Source organism: Thamnophis sirtalis, unplaced genomic scaffold (assembly GCF_051295495.1).
Source record: "Thamnophis sirtalis isolate CommonGarterSnake01/CBP01778 unplaced genomic scaffold, rThaSir2_p1.2 scaffold_3, whole genome shotgun sequence".
In the NCBI taxonomy this organism is placed as follows: Eukaryota; Metazoa; Chordata; class Lepidosauria; order Squamata; family Natricidae; genus Thamnophis; species Thamnophis sirtalis.
Window position 1 is genome coordinate 119,190,449 of NW_028261383.1, and position 12,597 is coordinate 119,203,045.

General features: G+C 37.9%; 1 protein-coding gene across 1 annotated transcript; it reads right to left on the reverse strand.

The window, feature by feature from the left end:
* Positions 1-766: 766 nt before the first annotated feature.
* On the reverse strand, positions 767-11,225 carry FN3K (fructosamine 3 kinase). The gene is made up of 6 exons (XM_087709821.1): positions 10,972-11,225; positions 8,078-8,229; positions 7,553-7,644; positions 4,832-4,908; positions 3,352-3,474; positions 767-2,342 (listed from the first exon to the last, which is right to left on the reverse strand). Exons 1-6 carry the CDS (start codon positions 11,110-11,112, stop codon positions 2,004-2,006), a joined length of 924 nt encoding a protein of 307 aa, XP_087565947.1. The 5' UTR covers positions 11,113-11,225; the 3' UTR covers positions 767-2,003.
* Positions 11,226-12,597: the final 1,372 nt, after the last annotated feature.

Consider the following 12,597-nt stretch of genomic DNA (forward strand, 5'->3'; position numbering starts at 1 on the left):
CTATTTACTAAGCTGTTAAAATGAAAGTGATGAATATCTAATCTGTGGGCTCCAAATAAGGTTTTCTTATTTGAAGTTTAGCCTATTCCTTCCACCTTACTTGCCTTGCAATTAAGTTTGAACAAGGATAAAGTATCCCAAATGTGGAGAAACTCCAACGTTAATGTCAAGCTATTAAGAACAGACATACCTGAATTTATAATTAGAAGAGCTCTACTTTCAAATGATGTAAATAGGACTTTGCTTTCTTTTAATTCCGTATTATATGTACAACTCCTCTTATTCAGATTGTGTTTTATTATGGATGACATATTGTGAGCTTATCCATAACTTTATCTTGTGATAAAAGAAAAAGACATAAAATAACCCCCAACTAGTGTTACAATATTACAAAGAAACCAATCCAGACTTAGCTGGGAATTTACTGAGTCAATATTACTAAGTAATTTTGCTAGCATGCACCCTAGCATTTTGCTAGCATGCACCTTTAAACATATAATGAGATCTTTTTAGAAAAAAACAGAACAATTATAGATATTGAATATTTATTCAGTATGTAAATACAGCATAGCAGTCAAATGAATCTTGAAGTAGTATGGAAATCAGTGACTAATATTCTCTATTTTTCAACATTTTAATGTAATTCTTATGAAGAGAGAAAATGGAAAGATATGAAACATCATTATCCATGATTTCTTTTAGATCACTATTCTGAGTCAGTAAGACTCAGAATAGTGATCTGACTTTAATTTTTAATTTAAAAATTAAAATATTAAAAACATTGTGTATGCTTGTGACTTTATTAAATTGATTGTATAAAATTTAGTATTTTATACAATGGTAAAAGCAAACATAAATGTTAACAAAATAAAAAGAACTAAAAAAACGGGAGCAGGGTAAGTGACTGAATAAAAAAAAAGACCGAACAAAGAAAAGTAAGAAAAAAGAATATACATAAAAGATCAGTTCCAATCTTCTTTACAGCAGTTACAAAATATTTACCTTCTATCCTCCTTCAAAGTTAAAGCATAATTCTTTTCTTCCCATATCTTCCCTTTCTAATCATTAACTCCATAAATCACCACTTCATTGTTTTCCAGTTTTCAGCGAAAAGTTCATAAAGGGTTTCCAGTCACTCATAATTGTACTTGTCTTCTCTCTGATCAAACAAGTAAGTTTTGCCATTTCTGCAAATTCATCGTCTTCACTAACCACTCCTCTATCGTGGATAAAATATTTCCAACTTTGTACATATACTTATCTACTTATCTGCAGTTACTATGCACAAAAATGATCTTCCACAAGTCTTTTCCAGTTGGCTATCCGTAAGTTCCAACAGCCAATACACTGTTTTTGACAATTTGGCACAAGGTAATCAATAATAGTTTCCTAAAAGGGAACAGCATAATCAGTACATATGTGGCATATTGTAGCCATTTCCATTCTGGCATACTCCAGATATGTGTGATATCCTGAATTCCAAGCCAACATTTGTTTAATTCAAGGCAAAGATAGATGGCTGTATTAGAATGCTATTCATCAGTCCTTAAACCACCAGAGAAGTATATTGTCAGAATATTGGTGAGAGGAAATGCCCACAGCCACCTCTTTAGCTATTCTAATGAAATATGCCATACGGGGAAAGCTTGTTGGGAAAATAGAGAAAACATTATTTTAAAACTAGAACACCTGCAGACAACTTTAAGCTGGCTTAGATGTAGGCAGAGAAGAAAATGAAAGCAGTATTTTGAATATCTGTCAGAATTAATACTGACAGGTTCATTTAAGAAAACATGATGAACTATTTTTGAAATAATTAGTTGTGCACTATTTGATAATCATAGTGTGCAATTATTACAAGCCCACTGCAAGGTTTTGTGAGGAAGCAGATGTATACCACACAAATTTAACACTGTCTTCTAGGTAACCATTCTGATGCATTACATTTCAAGCAACAGGTGCCAAACAGGGAATCACTTACTAAGAATGATTGCGCATGACAGTTATTTTAAAAGGCTTTGCATTACAGCAAGAGAAGGTCTGCGAAATTCTGTACCAAAATGGTTCCAGTGATTTATATAATTAAATAACATATAAAGAGTATTACGTTTCTCAAAACCTGGAGCCTTGGGGATTTTGCTGTGATATGCAGAGAAGAAAGAACTACTAAATCCACCAAACATCATAGCAATTGCAAGTTCAAATTCTGAATGGCCATAGAAACAAGATGGATCAAAGACAATTGGTCCATAGTCATCTTCAGCTACATTTCCTGACCACAGGTCACCATGAACAAGTGCAGGAATTATTTCCAAATCATGAAACATTTCTGGAATCTTGGGCTGTTAAAAAATCATAAAAACACATAGCTTGAAAAGTGGCCAAAGATTTTATTTTTACTGAGGAAATTACAAGGCAAATAGCAGAATATACATACAGATTCTAAATGTTATTTTTAATTTTTTAACCTTAGTTTTACAAACTGGATATATTACAAATTTTGTTGCTTTTAGTGGCAGCGTTGGGTTTCTCACTATGACTTAGCCTAATAAGATTAAATAGATAGGGTTGGATTTTTTTTAATACTTGGGACAATGTAGTTTCCTTTGAGTATCTTTTATTTGATTTCGGAATGTTTTTAGATCACAGGCTATTGAGAGACAGAGAGAGTATGAGCAAAAGAAAGAACAAAATCAGTTTTTTAAAAAAATGCAAATAATATCAAAGTTAGTACAGTTGTATGAAATGCAGTTCCATATTATGAATGGAACAGGATGATTAGGTAAAGATGGCAGGGTTGAAGAACTAAAAGGAAACTGACACTAGGTTCAAACATAACACTTCAATATTGTTCCATTAAAATTAACTAACTGACTGACTTTATATAATATTTCATATCATCATGATTTACATTTCCCAAAGACTGAATTCACCCATATGGAAAGTCAGCAACAAGCCACATAATGGCTTAAGACAGTGTGGTCTCAAACATCACAAAAGTTTAGGATAGTCCAAGTTTGGGCTCTCCTTTCAGTTAAGAAGTTTCAGTTCTGATTTATCTACACCCATTTCTTATATTTCATTTTTATGATGGGGTTGAAAGGAAATAAAAATTACATCCAAGTCATCCCAAAAGGATTGTATAGCAATCAAATCGTAGCTAGAAAAAAGAGCAGCAGATAAATGAAACTATAAATAGATCTTTTTCTTGGGAAAAAATATCATTGCTATAAAAAATGCTGGTAGAATTATTACAGTCAGAAATGGTCAATTGAATTTTAGCTTTTGCAGAGGCAAGTACTCTGATATTTTCATTTGCTTTAATGTAACATTCTAACATGTTCTTCCTACCTTTAGCTGTTCCCACAACTCTCTTGCTGTTCTGTCTCCATAATCTCTTTCTATTAAATCCATTTGGGCTTGGAGGCGGTGTCGAATAAAAAAAGTAGGCCAGTCATTATGCCATTCATTGACCTGCAAAATAAAACTAGTGGAAAAATGATGCTATGAACTTATCAACTACAGTATAACATCCCCTTCTTTGAACACTTTTGTGGCAATTGCAAAATTCCAGTCACAATGTCCCTTAGCAAAACATGAATAAAAAAATTCCATACTCTGTTTACAAAAAAATATGTATTGTATGGCCAGTTAAGATGCTAGAAGTAATGTTGGGCTTTAGATGCAGTTTACAAAACAAAATGATTGCAACTACAGTATTTTTCAGAGTATAAGACGCACCTGAGTATAAGATGCACCAAGGTTTTGAAGAGGCAATTTTTTTAAAAAAGTAGGTAGATAGATAGAGGGAGAGAGACAGAAATACAGTAGGTAGGAAGAGAGAGTGTGAGTAGCTAGGTAGGTAGGTAGATAAAGGGATAGAAAAAGAGAAGGTAGGTAGGTAGGTAGGTAGGTAGGTAGGTGGAGGGATAGAGAGAGAGAGAGAGAGAGAAATACAATAGACAGGTAGGGAGAGAGAGAGTAGGTAGGTAGGTAGATAGGTAGATAAGTAGGTAGATAAAGGGATAGAGAGAAATAGAGAGAGAAATGCAGTAGGTAGGTAGGGAGAAAGAGAGTGTGTAGGTAGGTAAGTAGGTAGGTAGGTAGGTAGGTAGGGGGATAGAGAGAGAGAAATAGAGATAGAGAGAAATACAGTAGATAGGTAGGTGTTTCTGCTGGCACAGCACTTAATCAATGTAATTCTCATCAATCAGTTAAAGAGCTTTTCCAAAAGAAAAAAAAAGTTTTTTTCACTCTGCAAACCTCCCAAAAACGGCCCGATTTTCACAAAAATAGACCCATTTCCCCCCTGCCAAAAAAAGGCATGATTAGCCTTGGGGGGGGGCTTGCAGAGTGCTCCCGGGGGGAGCAAAAATGAGCAAAAAATGGCCCGTTTTTTTGCAAAATGTGCCCATTTTTTGTCAAAACAATAACATGCATGGAGGCTTATAGAGTGCTGCTGGAGGCTATGGGGGCAAAAAATGGGTCATTTATTGCTGATTTCTGCCCTTCCCAGCCCCCCAGGAGCTCTCTGAAAGCTTCCTAAAGATTCTGCACGGCCATGTTGGTGAAAGGGGCAGGGTTTTGGAAGGCAAAAAATGCTGTATTCAGTGTATAAGACGCACACAGATTTTCAGCCTCTTTTTTGAGGGAAAAAGGGGCATCTTATACTCCGAAAAATGCAGTATTTAAGAAAAGATTTACACCCTTTTTTCCTTACACCCACCAGGTATACCTAAATAATTTAAGTTCAGTAATCTAGAAGGAGATGATAGCCTTACAATTAACACTCTTAACATGTTATATCATATATTTTGTTCAAATAATTTACCTGAGTTATATTGCCATAGCAGGTGACCTCATGAAATCCAAATTTATCCACATAATTAGGTTCTGTCTGGCCTACTCCTAGCAAAAGAGAATCACAAAAGTAAGACTGCAAACAGGAAAATAGAAGACCTTATTTTCTCTACTTATTGAGCAACTCATAAATGAATCCTGCTGAGTTCTGAAATAGTTTTCATACTGCAGACTTAGATGGAATACAGATATCTTCATTTTCAACCATTTGTTCAACAACTGTTCCGAAGTTACAACCAGGGACATGCAGTCGGGAGGCAGGAGACGCAGAGCCCCACCACTGTCATCATGAAAAGAAAAAAAATGTAAAAGTAAAAAGGCGAGAGCTGAGGTCAGGCTGAGCTAGTTGCTGCCAGAGTCACCGTGGATGACTCTGCTTAGCGCTTAACTGTTTAAAAAAGCCTCTAAAAAGTGCCCTCTACAGGAGGAGGCAGGAGAACGACATGCGTCATCTAGTCTGTGTGACTTTAGGCGTTTTATGATAACTCAACCAGAGTTAAGCAAGGGTTAAAAGCCGAAAAATTCCTGACGTAGATGAGGCACGTCGTTCTCCTGCCTTCTCCTGTAGAGGGCACTTTTTAGAGGCTTTTTTAAACAGTTAAGCAGAGTCATCCATGGTGACTCTGGCAGCAACTAGCTCAGCCTGACTTCAGCTCTTGCCTTGTTCCTTTTATGTTTTCTTTTCTTTTCATGATGGCAGGCAAGAGCAGAGTTGAAATCCTCTCTGAAACAGCTGGAAAAGGTACGTGTGGGTCGGAGGGAGGGGGAGGAATTCAAACTTCATCCTCCTGGTGCGGGGCTTTGGGCAAAGGCTGGAGGGAAGTGCTTTCCTTCCCCAAGTGTAGTTTGATTGCAGGCAGAGCCATGTTGTCTTTTCAAACCTGTAATCAGTGAAGCTGGGCTGGATCCTTCCGGGGCTGGGGAAAAGTGTGTGTGCTTCAGTATGGCTCTTTGACTGGCTTCCTGCCTCCTCCTGTGGTCTCCCTGACTCCCTCCAATCCAACTTTGTGTGTGTGTGTGTGTGTGTGTGTGTGTGTTTGAGAGGGGGGAGGGAGAGAGGGAGGAAGGAGGGAAGGGAGAAGAAAAAGAAAGAAGGAAACTTATTTAGCAAAGGAGAAAAACAAATGCTGTCGCTTTAAATTGGAACTGAGCATGCCTGGCTGTGGAATTCTGGGAGTTGAAGTCCACAAGTCTAAAAAAATTGCTGCCTCACCAGCCATAAACCTCACCGCACGTCACTGGTTACAACAGCACTAAAAATTAGAGTTATGACCAGTCCTCTATGTTGCCGCCTTCCTGGTGTCCCTGAATTCATGAGATCTGAATTTGGGCACTTGGAAACTGGCACATGTTTACAAAAATTGCAACATGTAATGTGACCACCATCCATTTGAAAATCAATATAATGTGACATTGTACTTAACCCACAATGATTCACTTAATAGGAGGAACTAATGAACTGATGTCATCAGGCAGCTGCAATCATGTGAGGTTACACTTATGAACACATCACTTGGCAACATAATTGCCAGTCTCAACTAGATGGTAAGGGAAAACGGAGGGCTCCTTGATGCTCTCTGAGCTTGGTTCTTTTTTGCAGACATTTCATTTTCCAACCTAGGTAATATCATCAATTCTAAGGCTAGCAACTAGCACTGATGATGTTACATAGTTTGGGTAATGGAACATCTGCAAGAAAGCAACCTAGCTCAGAGAGCACCAAGGATCCCTCATTTCAACTCTGAGCTACTTTGAGTCTCCTTTATTGGTAAGTGAGAACTGCCTATATCAGTGATGGTGATGGTGAACCTTGAGTGCCGAAAAGGGAGCACGCACGCTCATCTGGACCGCAACCTGGAAGAGGAGCTGCCCAGGGGGCATGCACAGGTCGGAAAATCCATTTCCGGTTTCCAGCACGTGCATGCTTGCCAGTTTCTCTTCTGGGTTTCTGGCACACATGCACACAGATGATCAGCTGGCTGGCACACATGCTCAAGCCAGGAAACCGAAGACTAGCTCTTCCAGTTTCTGGCACTGCTGCATGCACAAATGCCATCTTATCGTTGTGCATACATGTGCGCCAGAAACCCAGAAGAGGAACAGGCACACGTGCTATAGGACCTATATAGCAGAAGAATTGAAATTCTTGGATTTAAGTACTATAAAATACATTGGACTTATGCCTAATCGGGCATCTAGGTTCATTTTGCATATATACAAAATTTCAGAATCAATAATGTCAGTTTTCTGACAGAATAGAAGCAAATAGCAATATTATAAAGAAGAAAGAAAAGAGAGGCATAATATTAATTTATTATATGTATATATTTCAATATCTTTGGAACCATGAGCTCTAATAATTACATCAACTTCCATTTAAGTTAAGAGCTGCAGTGGCGCAGTGGTTAGAATGCAGTACTGCAGGCTATTTCTGCTGACTATCAACTGCCTGCAATTTGGCAGTTCAAATCTCACCAGGCTCAAGGTTGACTCAGCCTTCCATCCTTCCGGGGTGGGTAAAATGAGGACCCAGACTGTTGGGGGCAATATGCAGACTCTGTAAACCGCTTAGAGAGGGCTATAAAGCACTGTGAAGTGGTATATAAGTCTAAATGCTATTGCTAAGTGCTAACATTGTGCTTGAAATTTGTTAATTATAAGTAACTCCTAGTTCATAACAACTATACTGTACCAATTGTTTGTTCTTTTTTCCTTAGCTTTTCTCCATTTTCTTTATTGTAAAGGTGAAGATCTGCCATTTGTTCTCCAAGTTTTGCTGAGTATCTAGAAGGAGAAGAAACAAAGTCCGATATTATGGACGATGTGATTTCAATTCAGCCTGAACAGAGATTTTATACACATGAATGCCCACACATATATAATTTAGAAAATAACTATATCTGAACAATACATTAGCCTATGGTTACCCTATCAATAGGTTATTAGTCATAAGCACTCAGTGTAAGTTTACTGTTATTACAAAAATTCTATCCTTAAGAGTCTTGTCTCTTGATAGGGGTTTCAGGAGACTTAACTTTCCACCACCCCTCTCCCCCTGGAAAATGTGAAAATCCTGATCCCTGAAATTATTTTGCTCCCAGCGAGACACTGTTTCCTGGTAGTAACATGCAGGCAGTTTCAGAACACCATTGTAAAAGAAAAGAAGAGGGATGTTAATTCAGAGAAGCAACATCCTAAAAGGGAGCCTTTTACATACTTGTTGAGGCTTCTCATTTTTATGAACTCCATAGCAAATGCGGCTCCACCTCCAGGAAAATCCATCACTTTAATTGGCTGAGGAACCCGTACGGTGTTAGTTTTCTGAATTTCTCTTAAACTCGCCATTTCACCTTCAAACATAATCCTAGCCTGGTCAGAAAGAAGATTATAATTTAATGAACATTTGGTTGCATGTTAGGATTTTGCAGGACAGAAAAAAAGAGTTCTTCTGATTTGTGTATGAAGAATTCGGTTAATTCTTTAAATATAGATATGAACCTGTTGTATCCCCAAAACAAAATAAATATACATCAAATATCCAGGTGAAAGAAGCATTGCTCAGTAAACACCTAAGAAATAGGTGCCCATAGACCCCTTCTTTGGGACACACTAGGCTCTCAGTTCATTCTAGTTGTTTTAGATTCATCCAATTCACAAACATGAACAAAATAAATAAACATGAAATCAGAGCATACGGCTAAAGAATGTTCCTGTCTCCAGAGCATCTTTATTCCAAAAAATATATGTGGCCCAAACAAGCATTTTTAGAAAATAAGATAACTGTAACCCATTTTTTTTATTGGAAATGTCCCACAAAAGGAAGCCAGAGCACTAAATTACAGTAGACAACCTGGGATCCATTGGGTTTCCCCCCCACATATAATATTGGCTTCCTCTGCCCTCACAACTCTCGTACTCGACTTGAAACTGCTTGCCAATATGCTTGGAGAAAAGGGTGAGGAAGAAAATGGGTTCTGGCTTGTCCTTCCCTCCAATGAGGAAGAAAGTTCAGCTATCAATCACGAATGCCCACACCTCGCAAGTAGTCCTATTCTTGCAGACATCCAAGTGTTTCCTTCATTCTTCCTTCACCAACCATTAAGGTAAAGGTTCCCCTCACATATATGTGCTAGTCGTTCCCGACTCTAGGGGACAGTGCTCATGTCCGTTTCAAAGCTGAAGAGCCAGCGCTGTCTGAAGATGTCTCCGTGGTCATGTGGTCGGCATGACAATGCCCAAGGTGCACGGAACGCTGTTACTTTCCCACCAAAGGTGGACCCTATTTTCCTACTTCCATTTTTACATGCTTTCAAACTGCTAGGCTGGCAGCTGGGACAAGTAATGGGAGCTCACTTAGCTCAGTTTAAACCACCAAACTGCTGATCTTCCTGATCGACAAGCTCAGCGTCTTAGCCACTGAGCCATCGCATCCCTTCACCATCCATTAATAGATTTCAAATTTCAGCTGCAGGTCCAAAGGACATTGGCCACTCACAATCACCTTGCTACCAACCACTTAGACACAGGCATCACAGGAAGATAGAACAGAGGGTAGGAAAGAGACCCATTTCCCTTTCACCATGCGGCCACTGGTTTCTGGGAAATGCAATTGGATGGTGGGGATGGTGCTAAAGTGTCACAACTTTGCCAAATTTCAATCCCATGGGAATCATAGGTTCCAAATTTTGGATGAATTCTGAAAGTTAGTTCATCTGAGGTACATTAGTTGAAAGAATGTTGTTCTTTGTTGCAATGTTTAGCCCAATTGAGAATTACAAACTATCAAACAGACATAAGATGGTAGCATATTGATGGGATGAGGAGCAATCCTGAATTTGCCCTTTCATAAAAGTGTGATTTGTGAGTCTTTATGAAAATTCTGATAGCACCTTCCTAATATGCACATCAACCCAAGTTTTTTCATCCCTGCAATGGAAGAATTATTAACTCGTCTTAATAAAATAGTAGAAAACATTTGTTAGCAGATGAATAAATTTGGATATACTGGTTATCAACTAGAATGTCCTTTGGAATGGGAACATGCAAGGTAAATATATACTGTGTGTATATATATATATATATATATATATATATATATATGTATGTATGTATGTATGTATGTATGTATGTATGTATGTATGTATGTATGTATGTATGTATGTATGTTATGTATGTTATGTATGTATGTATGTGTATATATACATATATATATATGTATATATACACATACATACATACATATACACATACATATACATATACACATACATACATACATACATACATACATACATACATACATACATACATATATATATATATATATATACCGTATATATATATTCACCCACTAGGACACTCTGGCTTAAAAGGAATACAATCACCATTAAAATGTGGAAAATCAAATTATTTTTTTAAAAAAACCAAATGCTAATGATAACATTTTGTAAAAGATAAAATGTATTTTTATATTTGCTTCATATAAGAAATGAAATTTCTTTTTTTCAGAGAAAATAATTAGCATTTGACTTTATTGATGGATTTTATTGTAATTTTGATTGTCCTGAGTTGCCAAGGGTTGTTAGATGAGACAGCACTCAAGCTTATTATTTATGCAAATTCCCAGGAGTGAAAGTGCTTTGAAAGAATGACAAGGCAGGAGATCGGTTTCCATCATCATAAAAAATAAAGTGCAGGTGCCAAAATTTAATCAAATGTTTGCTTTACTTGGTTTAATCGCATTAATTGGCCAGCGAGACTCAGTGGGTGATTCCATGAGGATTGGAGAAGAGCTAATTAGATAATTAGTGCAAATTTCCAGGACTGCTCCTGCTGATTTCACGAACCATATATTCCTCCCTAGCCCCCCCCTCACTCCACCCCCCCAACAGATGCTGATCAAGCTGCGCAGAAAATCGAAACGCCCCTTAAACGGAATTCGCTTCGCCCATTCTGTGCACCCTTCTTGCAAGCGGCGGGGAGCAAAACAAACAGCTGTGTCACAAGGTGTCTATCGCCGCCGCTACCAGCTGACTGCCCTCCCAGTCCCCGAGCTTTCCTAGTTGCAGTATTTTAAGTAGCTAACAGAGCTATCACCACAGTATCGACAACCTGGGGCTTGTTGTGGCTTTTAACAAACACTCGTCCTCCGTCGGTCTCGTAGGCTTGTCCTTGGCATATGTAACCTCCTCTTGAGCCACCCAAGAGCTTCAAAACGGTGGTTTTTAGTTCAGATTTTAGTAGGTTTTCCATGGTTGTGAAATGCCGCCTGTCGCTTTAGGATTCTCGCCTTCGGTCACCAGCTCACGTTCGTATTACGGCTCTTTTTATCTCTTTGCGGCCAAACGTAAATAGAAACGCAAGAAAAATCAAATATAGCGTGACTTTGACGGGGCGGGCGCGAAGGACGGGGAGGGAGCATAGGGGGACTCGGTTAGTGGGCGCTGCAGGACTGACGGTTGCTTCTGCAAGATAGCGCTGTTCTCGTTCAAAGGAAAGCAGGACGGCCGTAGGCTTGAAAAGCAAGTTAAAAAGAAAAACAGCCGTTCTTGTGGGCTGTTAATGCCGCTAACGAGGAGAAGTCGGAGGGCCTCTGGAAGCCCTGCCGAAACCGCTTGATCATTCTAGTTCGCCAATGTTACGTTTTTGGCGGCGCTTTTTTTAGCTCTTCTCCTAATTTGAAATTAGATTATACAATACAATAATACAATACAATAGCAGAGTTGGAAGGGAACTTGGAGGTCTTCTAGTCCAATCCCCTGCCTAGGCAGGAAAACTTATACCGTTTCAGACAAATGGCTATCCTAAGGTGACCAGATTTTCAGATTGGTAAAGAGGGACACCTTTGACCGGGGGTGGGGGTTGATTAAAAAATTTATACGGAGCAACAAAAATTTTCATACAACGCAAAAACAGTATTGTAATATTTTTTAATTTCAATATAACTACTATTTACAAATATAAATTGTAACTATTGCCAAACATCAAAATTTTGATCTCGTGACCATGAGGATGCTGCAATGGTCGCTAAGTGTGAAAATGGTCGCTAAGTGTGAAAAATGGTCATCAGTCACTTTTTTCAATGCCATTGTAACTTTGGTTACTATACCACCTTTCTTGCCACAGTTCTTAAGTGAATAACTGCAGCTGATAAGTTAGTAACATAAGTGAATCTGGTTTCCCCATTTGACTTTGTCAAAAGGCAATTAAAATGACCCCAGGACACTGAAACCATCATAAATATGAATCTGTTGCCAAACATCAAAATTTTGATCGCATGACCATGAGGATGCTGCAATGGTCGCTAAGTGTGAAAATGGTCACTAAGTGTGAAAAATGGTCATCAGTCACTTTTTTCAATGCCATTGTAACTTTGGTCACTATACCACCTTTCTTGCCACAGTTCTTAAGTGAATAACTGCAGCTGGTATTTTGTATTTTGGATAGAATCTTTTTTTAAATAGCCTAAGACAATTAAAAAAAAGAATCCACACAGAATAAATTGAAGTAAAACATTTCAAAGTATTGTGCATAGAATTTTTAAAAGTGGTTTCACTTCAATTTATTTTGGATAGAATCTTTTTTTAAATAATCTAAGATAATTTAAAAAAGAATCCACACAGAATAAAACTATTTTAAAAAATCCTATGCACAATAAATAAAATATTATTTTAAAATACATTAAAAAAATAAAAGAAAAAAACCCAGCTCACTTACCAGCAGGCACAAGTGAGCACT